This window comes from Paroedura picta, chromosome 2 (genome assembly GCF_049243985.1).
Source record: "Paroedura picta isolate Pp20150507F chromosome 2, Ppicta_v3.0, whole genome shotgun sequence".
Lineage (NCBI taxonomy): Eukaryota > Metazoa > Chordata > Lepidosauria > Squamata > Gekkonidae > Paroedura > Paroedura picta.
In genome coordinates this window covers 133,233,041-133,252,428 of record NC_135370.1, presented here as the reverse complement: position 1 = coordinate 133,252,428, position 19,388 = coordinate 133,233,041, and the positions used below count along the sequence as shown (strand labels likewise).

Below are 19,388 nucleotides of genomic sequence, written 5' to 3'. Positions count from 1 at the left end.
CGTGGATAAAGTAAAGGGCCGGGGGGGGGGGGGAGGCGTCCTTCGCGGCCCACCTCCAGTTAGTCGACGGACCACATGTGGTCCGCAGCCCACAGGTTGGGGATCGCTAGTCTAAAGCATCCAGGATAAGTATCTGTCTAGTGACATAGGGCAGCTCTAGGGATCACTGGAAACTCTATGATAAAACCACAGATTTTTTTCTGGTGATTCTTAGAACTACCCTAAATTATTTCCATGTTTTTTATCAGAAGAGGTGTAATGCCACAGTTGGCACTGGGGATTCCACCATTCTTCCCACCACAACTCTAGCTCTCCTTCCTGTGGCTTCTTCCACTCCTTTTGTCCATATTACTGAGCATTACTGAGCTTCATTTAGCAACCTGGGGGTGCGGGATGGGCCCTGAAGTTCTCCTGAATCTGCAGCTCCAGACTACAGAGATCAGTTCCCCTGCAGGAAATAGCAACTTTTGAGAGTAGACTATGGCATCACATCCTTACTAAGGCCCCAGCCCTCCCCGAACGCCTTCTCCAAGTAACATTCCAAAATGTTCAGGAATTTCCCAAACTGGAGTTGGCAACCCTGTCCTTGAGACATTTTTGCAATTCCTGTGTACATAAATACATTGGGCCAGAGATATGCTTATATAAGATGTAGAAAAATGAAGTCTGGTGTATGTGCAACTTAAGGTGCCTACAAGATACTTGAGGCTGGGAGAGGCTGGGGATTCCCCGTCTTTGCAGTGCAGATGGAAACCACCCACCTCAGTAATCCATATGCTGTTTTGCATCCATGTCTTCACTTCTTCTTTCAGGAAGGTATTCTTACAACACCTTTTGTATTTTTTAAGTGCTGAGTGCCCCTTCGTTCAAATAAATGTTTCCTGACTTCCTATTCTTTTTCCAAACTATGGCACTCAGCTCTGGAGAGGGGAATCACAGATATCAGGATCTCACATGGGAGGCTGCCAGTCTCCGCATGCTGTGCATGACTGGCTTCTGCTTCAAACAGAAGAAAGCGCCTTTGCCCTGAGGTTGATCCTGCACCAACTGCGGCAGGTGTGCTTTCACAGTGGACTTTAAGAAAAGGGAGGAGGTGGAGCTGGGGTTTTGAACCCCGCCTTTCATTACCGTAGGGAGCCTCAAAGCAGCTTACAAACACTTTTCCCACAACCAACATGCTATGAGATAGGTGAGATTGAGAGAGCTCTGAGAGAAGTGCGACTGGCCCAAGATCACGCGGGTGGCTGCATGTGGAAGAGTGGGGAATCAAACCCGGCTGCTGCTCTTAACCATGACACCAATGCTCAGATGAGCTTTGGCCATGTGTATCCTTATGGGAGAGGCAGCCTGGAGGAGGAGGAGGGCACCGATGGCGTCAGGTGAAACCAAGAGTGAGGTTACTGGAGATGAGACACCTCGCTTGTCAAACACCCGCTTAATATATTACCTAATTAGTAAAAGAGCCAGCTGGCTGATTCATCACGCATCATCCAGACGGTTCATCACAGTCCAGAGCAAGGGGGGGGGGAGCCAACTCCCTCATTTAAGTGCAAACAAACCAACCGCACTACTTGCAAGGTGATCACCCAAAAGATGATCAGAAAAGTCTAAGGCTATGTCATGATTCACTGCGTGCATATATGAAACTGTACCTGATGATGCACATGAAAACTTGTACCTTTTTAGTCTGAAAGATGCTGCTGGACTCAAGCTTTGTTCGGTATGAAACCCTGCAAAATTCTGCATCACCAAATTCTCACTGCAATGAAAGGGACTCTCCATAGTAAAAGAGCAATAGTTGGATAGTACAAGATAGGCTGCAGTTTCAAAGTACGGACCATATGAAGTTTGTCACAAATCAACACTTGTTTTGTTTGAAAAGCTGGAAGAAGTTGGAAGGGTCCTCCAGGGTCATCTAGTCCAACCTGCACAGTGCAGGAACTCACAACTACCTGCCCAGCCAGTGACTGCAATTTCATTGATATCACCAAGCAGTGATATCAGGGCTCTCTCAGCCTCACCTACCCCAGAGGGTGTCTGTTGTGGGGAGAGGAATGGGAAGGCGACTGTAAGCCGCTTTGAGCCTCCTTCGGGTAGGGAAAAGCGGCATATAAGAACCAACTCTTCTTCTTCTTAAAAACAATTTATCCCCTGCTCTTATTAAGCATCCTGCCACCATCGCAGTCATCCTACCTGATAAGGGGCTTTCCCCAGGGTAGATTAGCCATAATATAGATGACTGTAAAAGCCATTCTGGCCTGGGGATCCCTTGGGTGGGCATGGCTGGGTATGCCAGAGGGGGGAAGCCTGGAGCCCCAGCAGCTTCAGGAGGCATTAGTTGCCTCCATTTTTAAAAATTAAAAATGTCTATGTTCAAAATATTTAAATTAAAAGCCACCGATATGTCTGTTTTTGTCAAGGATGAATCTGTTTCCTGGCAGGGTACCACCTCCACTGGCCTTGAAGACAGTTTTCCAGGATCCTGTGCAGACTGAGATGTCCTGAAGGACAATGATTGGAATACAATTGCACAGATCAAGCTTTGCATAATTTCATGGGCTGTGAGTATGCAATGCAAGGAACCCTTGGTAATCTTGGCTTTTGTGACTATTGCAAAACAGATGTGAGATCAACCAGTGTGCTGGATGTACTTTCATGACTCCCCTAACAAGAGAATGACAGCACTGTCTTAAGCAGAGTCAAAGTCTGTTGCAGTCAATGGCCTTCCAAGGGGATGGGATGGGACAAAAAGAGATTCCAGGTCCTGGTCTTAAGGCCTCTTGTTAGCATTCAAGGTACCTTGAATAGGCTGGGGTGGTGAAAGCCAGCTCTATGACATTATACCTTGCTGAGCTCCAAACCCCACCTCCCCAGGCCCCCTGCCCCCCCCAATACCCAGGAATTTCCCAACCCAGAGCTGGTAGCCCTACTCTACAAAGAGAGAAAAACGATATTTCAGGCCCCTATCTTCCATCCCCCTGGTCCACAGCCTGTGCCTGCCTCAGAATACACGGAGAGAATGTGTTGGGTCTGAGCAACGACACAAATAAGAGGTGCAACAGATTTGGATCCAATAGTAAACATTCTAGTGGCTCTTTTACCTTTGCACCAGTTCTAATGCATGCCACACCCACCCTGAGCCAACAGGGAAGGGTGGGGTATAAAAATAAAATTATTACATTATTAAAATAAAATGAACAGAAAGAATTCAAATACCTCTGCTAGTTTCTCTGTAGCTCTATTCTTTATTAGGATATGGTGCCACCTAGTGGGCAGAAGTAGCAGCTCCTTTACCCTGATATAGGAGAGCCAGTTTGGTGTAGTGGTTAGGAGCTTGGCCTAATTTGGAGAACCAGGTTTGATTCCATTTCACATGGAGCCAACTGGGTGACCTTGAGTTCATCACAGCCCTCATAGGGCTGTTCTGTCTGAGCAGTAATATTAGGACTCTGTTAGTCTCACCTACCTTACAGGGTGTCTGTTGTAGGAAGAGGAAAAGGTGATTGTAAGCTGCTTTGAGACTCCTTCGGGTAGAGAAAAGTGGCATATAAGAACCTACTCTTTTTCTTCTTCAGTTCCTGCAAACAGTAGTAATCCCACTGGGCACAGTGGGATTTACTTTCAAGTAAAAGTTTAGGGGGCTTGTTTGTTTTTTTGATGGTACAAGTATACTTTATCAGATGAGAGATGAGGATTTTTCAGGTATGTTTTAGGTTCCTGTATAAAAAGCCTCAATGAACGTGTTAGTAATTAAGGTTGCAGCAGTGCTTTTACTTTTGTTACAGACAGGGCAATGCTGGAATTTGTTTTATTGGACAAGCACATAACATAGACAGACACAGATAGCAAATGTCTAATAAACATTTTTTATTTGATAGACAGTAATCAAATCTATTCACATACACAGCACTACCTAAATCCCTGTTGTTTCCAGCATTTTTGAATCTCTTCCAAAAATTCTAGAAAATATCGTGTTGTTATGTGTCACTTCCCTGGGAACATGAGGCATTTCCTACTGTCATATGCTCATCAGCACGTGACTCTAGATCCCCCCCCCAACATTTTGGGATGGAAATTGAAACTGCTTTCCTCCCTTCTCTAAAACATCTAACAGCATGTCTACCGCTCTCCAGTGCTCATTGCTTACAAAAGCCAGGGCATAATGGCTCATATGCCTGCATGTGACCAGAACCAATTTCAGTCGTTCCTTTCCAAATTTCTAGCTCACACTGTTCTTCTTTCGCCTCTCCCTCTCCCCTCCTGAATTTTATTAATAGGAGCTTCGTATAGTTTTCCCCTAAACAACATTAAAACCTCTCAACAAGCACTAAGTCAATACTTCTTTCTTTGAAGTTACAGGTAAATATTTCAATAAATTATATTTTATAAGCCATACTAAGGTTGCCAACCTCTGGGTGGTGCCTGGAGAGTTGCTGGATTCACAATTGATCTCCAAATGGCTGAGATCAGTTTCCCTGGAGAGAACTTACTTTGGAGGGTGTACTCTGCGGCATTTATACACCACTCAGGTCCTTCTCCTCCCAAAACTCTGTCCTCTCCAGGAACTTCCACACCCAGAGTTGGCAACCTAAAGCTATGTCAATCAAATAATACTGTAATAGAGTTTTCATAGTATGCTTTAATTAACTAGGGTCATGAGTAAAAATAATTGCACTCTATCAATGTCCTGTACTCAAGTCACATTCTTAGCAAAGTTCTATCCAAGCTACCATTTGGTTTTCTATGTCAGTGGTCCCCAACCCCTGGTCCGGAGACCGGGACTGGTCCGTGGATCAGTCGGTACTGGGCCACGGCTCCTCCTCCTCCTCCTCCCCGGCTGCTCCCTTGGGGGCTGCCCTGCCACTCTGCCGACATCCTATCGGGGTGAAGCAGGGTTTTCTGCAGTGACAGCAACCAAAATAAAACAAAATTGAAATTGCTTTCCCCCTTCTCAATAGCATCTTGCAGCATGCTTATCCCTCTCCAGTGTTTACAGCTTACAAAATTCAGGATGTATTGGGTCATATGCCTGATAGAGGAGGGTGTCCAGAACTATAAACAGGCACCCAGCAGATCTAACCAAGGGTCTCATTTTGATGCATGGGGATATGCAGTTAAGTATGTATGGATTATACATATAGATTATATCAGGGGATAAATCCTATCCAAATAAATGTACTTCTAAGTAAACATGCATACGATAGTCTGCAAAGATGGTGAATGACAATCATGCGTGTACCACATAATCAAAATCACACATACATCACAAATAAGAATGCCAGTCCCCAGGTGAGACCTGGGGATCCTCTGGAATTACAGCTCATCTCCAGGTGACAGAGATCAGTTCCCCTGGAGAAAATGGCTGCTTTTGGGGGTGGGCTCCATAGCATTATTCTTCAGCAAACTTCCCCCCCCCATATCCTGCACTATTGTGTAGCTACGCTGCTCTGATCCTGCCGCTGCAGTCACTAGGGGCGGCACAACAGACTTGATGCCTTTCACTTCACTTACAGTCATCACTGCGCTATTCTCACCAAGACTCAAAATGCGTCGCGTCGTTTAAAACCACACAATCAAAGGCAACACAATAATGCCATAGCGAGGGATTCGAATGCCACCACGAGAGCACCACCGCTGGCAAGCAACAAGGAGATCGACCTAGATTACAAAATGAGAGCAACGCTGCAACAGTACAAAACAAGGAAAACGACAACTCTCAACGCTGGCCCTAAGCAGGTCCGCCTGAGTAATTCGGGCCTCTAACGGGCCGCTTTGCTACTACGGAGAGTCCGCGCGTGCATTTGCACTCCCAACTGCGCCCGCTCCCTTCCCCAGGATGGGGCGCAGTGCAAGGCAGCCCTAGAGCCGGGGACCCCGCCCTGGACGCCGCCGCGGAGGGACGCTGGAAGAGGCCGCGCGCTTGGAGAAGAGGAGACGGGGCCGGTGCTTTTTCTACTACGGCAAGAGTGCCCGGGGCAACAGTGCTGGGGCTCCCTCCCTCCCCTCTCCTCTCCTCTCCTCTCCTCTCTGGCGGGGCTCCGGGGCGGAGGCTTCGACCGGAAACAGGAAGCTGCTCTGCAGAGGCCGCCCCTGCGGACGGGGCGCGGGCCTTGCCGGTCAGCTGAGCGGCGCGGAGCGGGTGGGCGCAGCGGAGCCCCGCGAGAGGCCATGGCCTCCATTCTGGACGACTACCAGGACGCCCTCTCCAGCATGGCCTCTTCGCAGCAGCAGCAGCAGCAGCAGATCCGCGGCAGCCTGGCCATCCCGCACACCGGTAGGAGCGGAGCGGAGCGGAGCGGAACGGAGGGGCGCGCCCGCTTCCCTCCGGCGTGAAGTGGCCTTTGAGGTCCCGGGCGGAAGGGGCGCGGGGGTGCGATAGGTCTGCTGGTCTGTCCGGGACGTCAAAGCGTCCCAGGAGTGTTAAAGTGTTGCTGCTCCCCGTCGAAGGCCCTCGCTTTCTGAAATGCATCCTGATCATTAGAGAAGCATTGCTAGGTCATGAACGATCGTGATTGCCCTTCAGGATAAATCTCTCAAAGATCCAGAGTTGTGTGGGGATACCCGTTTTTTATAGGTTGGCTTGCTCTGCCTCTGTGGGATAAAGAGTATTGTGTCAGATCCCCCAAGTACATGTTGCAAGGGAACATTTTCCTTGGGACCCAGGTAGAAATCCCTCGGATGTGTCTCCCCTTCTCCCTTCCTGTGAAGCTGCTGCTCATTAACTTGGGAAAGGACAACTGATGGTTCTATGACTTTTCTCCTGTCTAATCTGAGGCGATAGATATGTACTGGCCCTTAGTGCTGATCTTGTTTAAATAATTGCCTGAAACTATGGAAGCTAGCAAGAAATTCAGGAAATGGATATCCATAAAAGACATATATGATTTATTTATGATTTATTTATTTATCATACTTCTATACCGCCCTCCCCGGAGGCTCAGGGCGGTTTACATTATAACAGAGAACAAGATGATGCAAGAGCTTTGATATTATATGTTTGCACAGTCAGGTTGGCTCCTGCCAATGAGCAAAGGTTGAGTTTTACTCCCCATTCTTTTCAGTTTAGTGACAAGTGATGATTATTCCTCAGTGTCCATCCATCTTTCTGTTGAGTCTTACTCTTTTCATGCTGCTTTGAACATTTTCTGGCATTGTTGTCTTTTCTAGTGATTTTTCATAATGTCACCTAAGTATAGTAGCCTCAGCTTGGTCATTTTAGCTTCTATGGAATGTTCAGGCGTAATTTGATCTAGAACCCATTTATTTGTCTTTTGGGCAGTCTATTGTATCTGTACAGCACTCCATTCAGATTGCAAATGAATAAGTTTTTCTCTTTATTATTATTATTATTATTATTATTATTATTATTATTATTATTATTATTAGATTTATTTCCCGCCTCTCCCGATAGGCTCGAGGCGGGTCACAACAACTAATCCCATTAAAATTCCCATTAAAACATCAATCTACTAACATGGCGGCTAAAAATCCCATCCCTCCCCCAATTATTAAGAGGTGTAGAGGAAAGGATAGGGGAGTAGCGTACACTCCAACTCCTAGGGGGGGAGTGATGTCCCTGATTTGCTGACCCCAGCCTCAACCATAGACCTGGTGGAAGAGCTCCGTTGTCAGATTTCTTCATTTTCACACCTGTACGTAGTTATGGGAGAATAATATGAAATAAATTAACGGTCTAGATCTCCAGTGACATATCCTCACACTTAAGAATCTCTTGCTTCTTTGGTGTAGTGTACTTAAGAGCTGCGACCTCTAATCTGGAGCACCGGATTTGATTCCCCACTCTTCCTCCACATGCAGCCAGCTGGATGAGCTTGAACCAGTCATACTTTCTCTCTGAACTCTCTCAGGCCGATTCTGCATGGAAAGCGTAGCATCAGGCTGCCCCCTGGCGCTTCTGCCAGGAAAAGGTGGTCTGGAGTTTTGTTCTGCCACTCATGGTACTGTCCCACCGATGTTGCCCCCAGGTGGCCAGGGGCACTGCAGTCACATGAAGGCACTGAGCAGCGGTAAATCAGGAGTGCCCGTCACAGTTCCTTCCGTGGAACCCAGATTGGCTGCCAGCCATGTGTCGCCAGAGGCCCTGTTGGCACCCTGGCTGTCGACCGCAATGCTGAAGATATCCACGTTCCCTTGCTCCGCGGCTTCCGGATGCCTGAGTCAGACCAGCAGCAGGGTCAACATCATGTGATGTCAGGAGTTTCCCCTGCCTCCAGACAAGTGGTTTGTTGGGGCGTCATCCCCGTGCGGAATCGGCCTCTGAGTGGCATACTAAGTGGGGGTACAAAAACCCAGCTCTTCTTCCTTCCTGGCTGGCTAGCCTCCCACTGTTCATCTCCTTCTGAGTTCTTGGCTGCTGCCTTCCTGTTTATGATGGATCCAAGGAATAGAAGATCTTGAACAATTTTAATTTCTTCATCACCAACCGTAAAGCTGTGTGATTCCCCAGTTACTTTTGTCTTCTTGATATTCAGCTGTAATCCTGCTTTGGCAGTTTCTGCTTTAACCTTCAGCAGGACATATTTCAAGGTTTCATGATTTTCTGCCAGTAATGTGGCGTCATCTGTGTATCTCAAACCATTCCCGTTTTCACTTCGCCTTCATCTAAATCTAATCTAGCTTTCCATATGTTATGTCCTGCATACCTGCTTTAGGAGGTCGTCACCTATAAAATAGCACCAGTGGTCTCCTACAGTTGCAACAATATGTGCTATCCTTATTTGTGTAACGGCTTTTGCTTTTCTTCACTTGTCTGCTACATGCTTGGAAAGATATTCCCAGTTAATGTACTGGAGTGTGCCGGGGGAAGGTCAAACTAGCATAAGGCTAGCCCTTTCATGTAGTGTTGTTTAGGTGGTGTACTTTAAAACAAATCCAAGGGGACTCCAAATGTGGCTGTATCAGTGGTGCTTGGGGAGTGGGCATGTGACCTGTTTCCCTCATTTAAATCACCTCGCCTGCACAGGAAAATACAAGTGCAGCATCTGAAACTGCCTGGCTTTGCTCACACAAACCTAATTGGAACAGGGTGGGAGGGAGTTAGATCAGCCACACAATGTAAGTGAAAGAGTTAAATGATATTGTATATTACAGTGCAATCCTACACAGAATTAGTCCACTGAAGGCCTGTTGATTCAGACTGGGGTAACTCTGAATAGGACTGCAGTCTGTGATTCTTTTCTTTTTTAAATATAAAGTTTTGTTAATTTAAAAACAGAATGGGAAAGAGAGAACATGATAAAGAGTAGAAAAAGATGGTATGAGTTTCCTTTACAGAGCTATGAATAATAAACTGACATCACAATGTCTGTTCCACGATACATTTCTAGTAAGGGCTTGGAGGAGGAGCATGGCTCATAGCTTAAGTGCCACTCAGCGCTTAACACCCACTCAAGACAGCTGTCCTGCCCCTGAGTGCCTCCTCCCCCAACTGGCTTGCCTCTGTCCAGCAGGCAGCCATTTGCCTTCCGTCCCCCACCTCTGACCAGCCCCTCCGCCTTCCACTTCCCTCTGAGGCTTGGAGGCTGCAGATCCCTGCCATGTGAGAGCTGCCCCTGCCGGTGAGTTCCCTAACAGCTGCCTGCAGCCTTTCCAGGTCCTGGAGGGAGGGGGAGGAGGCTGTCCACAGAGTTCTTCCACTCCACCCCCCTAATCTAGCGCCTGTTGTATTCCTGAATGCAACAGGCTTAGCCCCTAATAGATCTTATATATTTTTCCAGAATGCCTGATGTTCCCCTCCACCCAAGTTGATATTTCCATCATTTAAATCAATTTAAACCTCATATAAAATTGTTTCTTCAGTTTCAATTCTTATTACAAGAGAGCATTTGTGTTCAGCTTGTGTCGCACCAAGTGCTGCTTTTATTTGTATGTAGGTAGGAAACGAGTGTCAAAGAATTGAGGCTTTTGAACTCTGGTGCTGGAGAAGACTCTTGCGAGCCCTTTGGACTGCAAGGCGAACAAACCAGTCAGTCCTAGAGGAGATCAGCCCTGACTGCTCCTTAGAAGGCCAGATCCTGAAGATGAAACTCAAATACTTTGGCCACCTCATGAGAAGGAAAGACTCCCTGGAGAAGAGCCTAATGCTGGGAGTGGTTGAGGGCAAAAGAAGAAGGGGATGACAGAGAATGAGGTGGCTGGATGGAATCACTGAAGCAGTAGGTGCAAACTTAAATGGACTCTGGGGAGTGGTAGAAGACAGGAAGGCCTGGAGGATCATTGTCCATGGGGTCGCGATGGGTCGGACAAGACTTCGCACCTAACAACAACAACAAGGAAACTTGGATGCAACATCTTTTGCATGCAGTTTTCCCTCTGCCCTTTATATTTTTCATGTCTCTGAGTTTTATTGTGCACCTGGCTGCTGCCTAGATAACATATAAACACAAAACTGGTGGACTTTGGTAAGATGGAGAGATTAATTAAGATTTCTCTCCATTCTCTTAGGAGCCAAAGGAACCAGTTGCTTCATTCAGCAGCTTGTGCAGTGCAGCATCAGTGAATGTGAGAATTGCCTAATCCAGTGGCTGAAATGCAGGATATAAATGCAGCAGCCTTTCCATGCCACTTTGCCCCAGTATTGCACAAAACCCCTGCTTTCTGGTTCCAGTGGTTTCTTTTGCAACGTTATATGCCATTGCTGTTTAGTTGTTCTTTAACGTAGGGTTTTCTTCTTGAAGGTTATGTGAATGCTCGGCTGGAAAAAGAGACACACATCTTTAACAAACAGAGGATTGACTTCACGCCACCTGAGAAGATTAACAGCTTGGTGGTCTCTTCAAATCAGCTATGTATGAGTCTTGGGAAAGACATAATTTTTAGGTAACATGTAAAAATCACTTATTATCATCTCATTCCTTTTATTACCCTTCCAGATGAGTAATGCAAGTCCATAATGAGATATGCGCAAGGTGGGCGGATATCTGATCATCTCAGAAAATGTGCTATGGGCAGTGATGCTTGGATGAAGTGTTGAGTCCCACCATTTTGTGCCCAGTGGTCCACACGGAGGGCTGTGTGACGGAAGCATCCCTGACGTGTACTTGCACGCCTTAGGCCATTGTTATCTGGTCGATTCCTCATTCAGAAAACCCTTTGTGTCTTCCAGCAATGAGTTTGAATCCAGCTCATAAACAACATGATGTCACAGCGCATAGCTGTGATGCTGGAGAGTTGGTGATTGGAGTCCTGGAGGAATTTGGTGGGGAACTAAAAAGAGAGATTCCCATCATCATCATTGTGAATAACGCCTTTCATTAGAAATTGAATTCCTGTATAAAATGCTTTGTGGGAAAGCTTAAGAGATTGTTTGTTGATTGGTCAAATAGGTCAAACTCTTAAATCCTATTAAGGTCTGTTCAGTACAGGCAGAAATATATGAGATGCTGAAAGTTTTTTAAGCAGAGTTTCCAGTATGTTTATATGTGTTTTTTGTATTAATTATAAAAAATCAGGCTAAGAAAGAGCCAGTTCTGATCACTGTTCAGTGCATTGGAGCAAGCAAATGACCCTAGATTAGGCCCTTGTGCATCTAATTTTTACAGCAAAATGTGGAAGGAGATGAATTAGTTTTTATCATTACCCTAAGGAGTCTCAAAGTGGCTTACAATTGCCCTCCCTTCCTCCCCCCACAACAGACACCCTGTGAGGTTGGTGGGGCTGAGAGAGCTCTGTCAGAAGAGCACTATCAAGACTGATGAGCCCAAGGTCACCCAGCTGGCTGCTTATGGAGGAGCAGAGCCTTATACTGAATCAGACCATTGCTTCATCAAGGACAATGCTGTCTACTCAGACAGGCATCAGCTCTCTAGGCTCTCTGGCAGATCTTTAGATCTCTCTAGCCAGATCTTTTAATTGGAGATACGAGGGATTGAACCTGAGACTTCCGGTATGCAAAGCAGATGCTCTGTCATTGGCTGATGGCCCCTCCCCAGCTCTGCCTGACCTATCTGATAGGTTTGTTGTAAGGATAAAATTCAGAAGATGAGAATGTTGAAAGCTGCTTTGGGAAGAAAGATGGGACATAAATGAAATAAATCAATCCTCTGCTTTCAAGAGGCAAGGTTTCTACACAACCATTTGATGTCTCTTACTGTTAAATCGTCTGTATTCTTCTTCCTCTTCTTCCTCTAAGAGCCTCTTGTGGCACAGAGTGGTAAGGCAGCAAAATGCACTCTGAAGCTTTCTGCCCATGAGGCTGGGAGTTCAATCCCAGCAGCCGGCTCAAGGTTGACTCAGCCTTCCATCCTTCCGAGGTCGGTAAAATGAGTACCCAGCTTGCTGGGGGGTAAACGGTAATGACTGGGGAAGGCACTGGGAAACCACCCCGTATTGAGTCTGCCATGAAAACGCTAGAGGGCGTCACCCCAAGGGTCAGACATGACTCGGTGCTTGCACAGGGGATACCTTTACCTTTACTGTTAAATCGTCTGTATTCTTCTTCCTATTATTAGACTTGATCTTGCCAAAGCAGATGAGCCTAACCAGGTAGAGCTTGGAAGAAAAGATGAAGCCAAAGTTTACAAGCTGTTTCTGGACCACACAGGTAAGGTGAGAATAGGACATGTCGGATGCTCTTTGACATTCAGTAAACATCTCAGAGTTATTGTGTTCAGGGTTTGTGTGTGTGTGTGTGTGTGTGTGTGCGCATGTGCAACATGCAGTTTTGCTACCTCTCTCCAAATTACTGGACTTATTAGTAAGAGCGATATCACTATAGACTATGAAAATGCAATCTTCACTGTTTATAAATTGTAATAGAGTAATATTAGCTGATAAACTTTAACATGGCATCTAATATAAGTTACTAGGACAAAATATATCCAAACTCCAAATATTGATATACATTATCTATGAACATCATATTTTGAATAAAAAACCCAGAAGGTTGTCAAACTTCCACATGAGAGAGATTCCTTGCGGTAATTACATTTTTTGGTAATGGCTTTGTTTCTGTCTAAAATTAGGAGTAACAGATACATGGTGGTACTCAAAAAGATATAATAAATTTCATCCCCTTGGTGGATTTAAATATTCCAGTGTGTTTATCAGATCTTAATTTCAGAGCATAGCTAAAATGCTTGCTAATTTCAGAGGCCATGCCTAATGAGTAAGGAATCCTCACGATTCACAGTTAATTGTTTGCCGCTTCTATCACTGTTTCTCTTTTCCTATTGTAGGCTCCCACCTTGTCATTGCCCTGAACACCAGCGAATGCCTCTATTTGAACCGGAATGCTCAGAAGGTGCGGTCCCTGTCTCGCTGGAAAGGTCATCTGATTGATAGCGTGGGCTGGAACAAGCTCTTGGGTTCCGAGACCAACACAGGCCCGATTTTGGTGGGAACATCCCAAGGCCACATCTATGAGGCTGAGATCTCTATCAGCGAGAGCGGCCTCTTTGGCACTACCCCCGACCAGTACTTCCGCTTCATTTATAACTTGGAAGAGGAGGCGGGGCCTGCCCCGGTGTGCTGCCTAGAGATAGAACGAGGACTGGATGGGAAATGTTTCATCATTGCCACTACCCGTAAGAGGCTGTTCCAGTTCGTTGGGAAGTTTGCCGAAGGGGCTGACCAACAAGGCTTTGGAGCTATATTCAGCATGCCTCTGAATCATCTGCCTGGGTTCCGTGAGTTTCCGGCCAGCTTCGGCTACAGTGAGATAGCGTTCTATGCACCGAAGCCTCGCTCTCCCCCAAACGCATTTGCTTGGATGATGGGAAATGGTGTCCTCTATGGATCACTGGACTACGGACGTCCCGACTCTATTCTGAGTAACGAACAGGTCTGGGAATATCCTGCTGATGTAGATGTTTCAACCAACAAACCCATCTCCATCGTGCTTACTCAGTTCCATTTCCTGCTGCTGTTTCCTGACCAAGTAAAGGCTGTCTGCACCCTGAACGGGCAAGTTGTCTTCCAGGATGTGTTCCTGGACAAGTTTGGCTCACTAACGCGTATGATCAAAGACCCCTCATATGGGCAGATCTGGATTCACACAGAAAAGGTGGTGTTTCGGTACAACGTACAGCGAGAGTCCCGAGATGTGTGGAAGATGTACATGAACATTAACAGGTTCGATTTGGCCAAGGAATATTGCAAGGACCGTCCCGAGTGTCTGGATATTGTCCTGGCAAAGGAGGCAGAACACTGCTTCCAGAACAAGAGATACCTTGACAGTGCTAAGTGTTATGCCTTGACCCAAAATTATTTTGAGGAGATTGCCCTTAAATTTATCGAAGCCAAACAGGAAGAAGCATTGATGGAGTTTCTCCTTAAGAAGTTGGCTAGCTTGAAGTTTTCTGAAAAGACTCAGGCCACTCTGCTGACTGTCTGGCTAACAGAGCTCTACTTGAATCGCCTGGGAATGCTGGAAGGGGATCCCTCAAAGCAGAGCCTCTACATGAAGACTCGGGACAATTTCCGCAGCTTTTTGGGTAGCCCCCAAAACAACGCCTGCCTGTCCAACAATCGGGCCACCATTCATGAGCTGCTAGCCAGCCACGGGGACACGGAAAATATGGTGCACTTCGCTGTCCTCATGGAAGACTACGAGCGGGTGATTGCCCATCATTGCCAGCACGACAACTACAGCGCAGCACTCAAAGTCTTGTCCAAAATCAAGGACAAGGCCCTTTTTTACAAGTTCTCTCCTATCTTGATCCAGCACATCCCCAAGATGGTGGTTGATGCCTGGATTGAAATGGGCAAGCAGCTGGACGCGAGGAAGCTCATCCCTGCCCTGGTCAACTACAGCCAGTGCGGCAGCACCGTGCAGATCAGTGAAGCCATTCGCTATCTGGAATTCTGCGTGTACGAGCTGAAGGAAACTCATCAGGCCATTCATAACTACCTGCTGTCCCTCTATGCCGTGTGTGACCCCAAATCACTGCTGGTCTACCTGGAAAATGCAGGGTCCAACTCAGACAAGATCCACTGTGACCTGAAGTATGCCCTCCGGCTGTGTGCAGAACATGGCCACCACCAGGCTTGCGTCCACGTATACAAAGTCATGGAGATGTACGAGGAGGCTGTGGATCTAGCCTTGCAGGTATGTGTGCCATTGCAAGAACAGCAAGCGTGACGTTGCAGTCTGGAAAGTTCAAGGGCTGAGAACAGAGGTCGGCCGGGGCATTAAACTTGCTCGGGAATGAGCCAGCTTGAGCAGCAGGAGCGACAGTGGGTGTTGGCCCTTCCGATGCTGCTCAGGTTGCCTCTGGCCAGTGGCAGAAAAGGCGAGTCAGCGGGTGAGCTTTTACTCCTCCTGGCCACTGATTGGGTATAAGCCAGGGGCCCTGACAACTCAGCCAGCATTGCTTGCTTCTGGCTGCCAGCAGCTCTCTAGCATGGTAGCCCACCAGGAACTTTCCCAGTATGTTAAGGGCCCATCCGCCTCTGCTTAAAAGCTCTTTTAAGGAGGTTACAACGTTTATGGAAGACTGAGGATAAGCTGGGGGAGCTTGTTGCGTCTGGAAAGCAAAGGAACGTCAGTGTAAGGCTTCCCTATTGAATCATGTCACAGCCCATTTAGTCTAGTATTTATTGGAACAGGGGCTGCCAGTTGTCCCTGAAAACATCACAAGCACAGCTGGGAGGCAGCGGCTCGCCTCTATTGGCCATTGCAGCAGCCAGAGGTAAACTACCTCTGTTCATGGAGGTTTGATTTACTTGTCTTGACTAATAGCCATCAGTGGGCTCCTTCTTCTGTGAGTTTGTCTAATACTTTTGGAAGCTGTTTGAATTAGCAGCCATTGTGGCAGTGAATTCCACAAGTTAATAATGCACTATGTGAAGGTCAGTTCCTTTGGTCTATCTGCTATCGACTGTTGATAGACACTTGTCCTGGGAAGTGGAAAGAGCATCACGGCCATTAGCGTGAGTGACATGGGACTAATGGAGGATTACTGATCATGGAACGATGGTGGCTGGCAGAGGGCATAGTGGTTGGAGTGCCAGATTAGGAACTGGGGTAATTTCGCTTGGATCCCTGTTCTGCCATCGAAGCTCGCTGGGTGTCCTTGGACCTGTCACACTCTTGCAGCCTAATCTACGGGCTCATGGTAATCGTAGTCCGTGGCTAACTGGAGAGCCACAGTTTGCCCACCCCTACATATAGTGCCTTTGAGTCCCACATAGGGAGAAAAGTGTGATATAATTTTTTTAAGCTGTTGGTATCAAAGTTCTGGCAGTGAACATAAAACTGATGAAGTACGATTGCTTTCTTAAAGAATTCAATTGCTTCAAGCGTGTTCTGTCTCAAGTAGGATAGTGCCTCCAGTCTAGTCAACCCCAGTGTACATCTGCTGTTCCGTGGCAGGCATGTCCTTCCTGCAGTTCTCCGGAGCGAAGAACAGGTAGGGAGATTGGGCTTTGTAGGACGAATGTCTGCAGAGCTGCCACTGTAGCTTTTCTAAAGCTTATCTTTTCGAGGCTCCTGTGAGAAGGGCATGAGGCTAGGCATAGGAGAAGAAAAGGAAATGTAAGTATAAAAGGAAGGGGTATATGAAAGCTGTGTGGAAATGTGATCGTGGCTGAAGAGCTGTAGCTTGACACATCTCTCGATTGTTGACTTTTCAAAAGAATCCGGAAACACTCCCAAGTGGGCGTGGCAGAAATGGGAGAGACTAGTAACTCTTTGTTCTGTTTTTTTAGGTGGATGTAGATATGGCAAAATCTTGTGCGGACCTCCCTGAAGAAGATGAGGAGCTGCGGAAGAAGCTGTGGCTGAAAATTGCCCGGCACGTGGTCCAGGAAGAGAAGGATGTTAAGAAGGCCATGGCCTGCCTTTCCAGTTGCAACCTCCTGAAGATCGAAGATGTCCTGCCTTTCTTCCCTGACTTTGTCACTATTGACCACTTCAAGGAAGCCATCTGCAACTCTCTAGAGGCTTACAACAAGCACATAGAAGAGCTGAAGACAGAGATGGAGGAAGCGACACAGAGTGCTAAGAGGATCCGGGAAGACATTCAGGAGATGAGAAATAAATATGGGTCTGTGGAGTCTCAGGAAAAATGTGCAGCTTGTGACTTTCCACTTTTAAACCGCCCCTTTTACCTTTTTCTCTGCGGCCACATGTTCCACTACGATTGTCTTCTCCAGGAGGTTTATCCAAATTTGCCTGCCTATAAACAGGTTAAACTAGAGGACCTTCAGAAGAAGCTTTCGGCCACAGGCCAACCTTCCAAATCCCACCATCGCCCTAAGGACACCGATGCGTCTGGCCAAGGAAAGGGCCAGCCGAGTCGGGAGCAGATGAAAGCTGAGATTGATGATATTGTGGCTGCTGAATGTGTGTACTGTGGAGAGCTGATGATCCGATCAATTGATAAGCCTTTCATTGATCCACAGCGATACGAATCAGAGATGCAGAGTTGGCTGTAGGATGAATGTGTCCCCTGCTTAGGAGCATGAAGCTGCCTGTGAAGCATGTCAGTTGGTGGCTGAACTCTAGGCATCTTAAAACCATTGACCATTGACTTTTCTAGAGGTTTGAACAAGTATTCCATGATTTCTCAATATCTGTAAAGCATTGCATTTGCTCTGTTGAGCGGGGACTCGGTGATGGTCCTGGTCCCTCCAATACGCTGCCTCCCAGCAAGCATCCCGCCTCTCTGAAAGATATCCTGCCTGCCTACTTTGTGGGTGGGATTTGTTTAGAGAGTTCCCCAGTGCAAATGCTGAATGGGATTTTACGTGAGAGAGAAATGGAAACTGGCTTGTGAACCATTTCCCATATTTCTGTAGAGAATTTGGCAAGGGTGGGGATGCCTAGTTGCGTAACCCTGCGTTGATGTCAAGTGTGAAACTTCTTTTGTTATTCTTTTGCAATGAGATGGAGTCCATTTTCTGTTTTTGAAACATTAAAGAGAGAAATTAAGCACCAGATCCTGTTCCCAAAGGCACATCTTTTTGCATTAGTGGCATGAAATGTTCTCCAGCTGAGCTAGTCCATGTAAAGGCTACATTTTTAGGGTGGCCTTTTGGGATTGTCTTGTTTTTTATTCCATGTTTCCTGAGGAGTTATTTTGGGCAGCTGCATATTACTGAATTTCCCATAGGATTTCTTCATTTTGTTCAGAGTAAATCGAATAAGTTATGGCACTCTAAGTATTTGTTTTGGCTGTCCTCTCAACTAATGTTGTTGTGTTTAGTATCATCCCTCACTCGGGTGTTTGCATTTTCCTGGATGAAGAGTTCTTGGCCATTAATGATCTAGCAGTAGAATTCCACACATTTCTATGTTGGGGTGAGCCTTAAAACAGAATTGGAAACCATAACCCCCCATTTTGGTTAGAACCAGTCCTCCTCACTATTTCCTCCTTCTCTTCCCTGAAACCCCTATAGCCTTTTCCTGCTTCTTTCCCTCCGCTTTTCTCCTCCCACTAGTCAACCTGTCTTTATCTGTTCTTCTGTATTTAGCTTTCCCTCCTCAACTCCCCCTGGCAGCCTCTATCCAGGGAAACTATGGCTGTTTTGCACAGTGCTGGCCATCTGGGAACCTGCAGGTAGTTGCAGGGAAGTCCTTGCTTTTCCATGTAACACCCTCCTCCCCCCCTCCACACAAACACCATTTTCTCATTTCTGCCTCCTGGAAACTTCTGTATACTCCCCTTCTTCCTTTTCTCCTTTCCATGCATCAACCAGCCTACTCTGTATCTGCCTGCCATCCTTGGTTATATTTATGTTCTTCATTGATACCCCCATCTTTTTCCATAATATGAACCCAAAGCAGTGGGCATCATTTTCCTATTTTAGGTTAGGCTGAGACTGGCCCAGGTCATCCAGTGAGCTTCTGCAGCAGTGTGTGGATTTGAGTCTGGGTCTCCCGGATTCTGGGCTAATCACACTATTCTACACTAGCTTTTGTGAGTGGGGGCAATTCAACAACAGCAAGCAGCCATTTCTGAGTGAGTCCTGCAGATGGTGTGTTCTCAAGTCTCCAGTGGCTGCTGCCAGTCCTGGCCCCAATAAGTCTTTCCTTAAAGGCCGAGGCAGCCCTGGAAAAAGAGGCTTGTCCTTCCCCTTGGAAGAAAGGAAGGGTTGAAACCTGGCTCTACCATTCTGGTTGTTAGCTGCGAGTCTGAGTAGATAACACTGACCTGGATGGACCTAGGGTCTGATTCAGTACAAAACAGCGTTGTGTGACCCCACAAACATGTTTGGCATGCCTGTCTCTCTAGTCCCTGCACAGCTTGCTATAGTTCTGCTTGTGTAAGGTCAGTGGTTTTTATGTGTTTTCAGTGAGACCATGCACAAATGGAAGGCCTGGTGGTGGCAGCAGCAGCCATGAGCTGTGCTGCACGTAGCTGAAGTGCACGCAGAATGCCTTCGCAGGATCCAGGCCCAGTTCCGTGCCCTGACCAATCTCAAAT

The 19,388-nt window shown here is 46.8% G+C and overlaps 1 protein-coding gene across 2 annotated transcripts; it reads left to right on the top strand.

Annotated features, from left to right (window-relative positions):
- The first annotated feature begins 5,522 nt into the window (after positions 1–5,522).
- VPS18 (VPS18 core subunit of CORVET and HOPS complexes) lies at positions 5,523–17,899 on the top strand. 2 transcript variants are annotated; one of them, XM_077322853.1, is made up of 5 exons: positions 5,523–6,274; positions 10,698–10,839; positions 12,471–12,562; positions 13,197–15,067; positions 16,669–17,899. In XM_077322853.1, the coding sequence occupies exons 1-5, from the start codon at positions 6,169–6,171 to the stop codon at positions 17,395–17,397; spliced, it is 2,940 nt and encodes a 979-aa protein (XP_077178968.1). In that variant the 5' UTR covers positions 5,523–6,168; the 3' UTR covers positions 17,398–17,899. The 2 variants fall into 2 exon arrangements, with proteins under 2 accessions (XP_077178968.1, XP_077178969.1); XM_077322854.1 differs by lacking the exon at positions 5,523–6,274 and adding an exon at positions 10,157–10,175.
- The last annotated feature ends 1,489 nt before the right edge of the window (positions 17,900–19,388 follow it).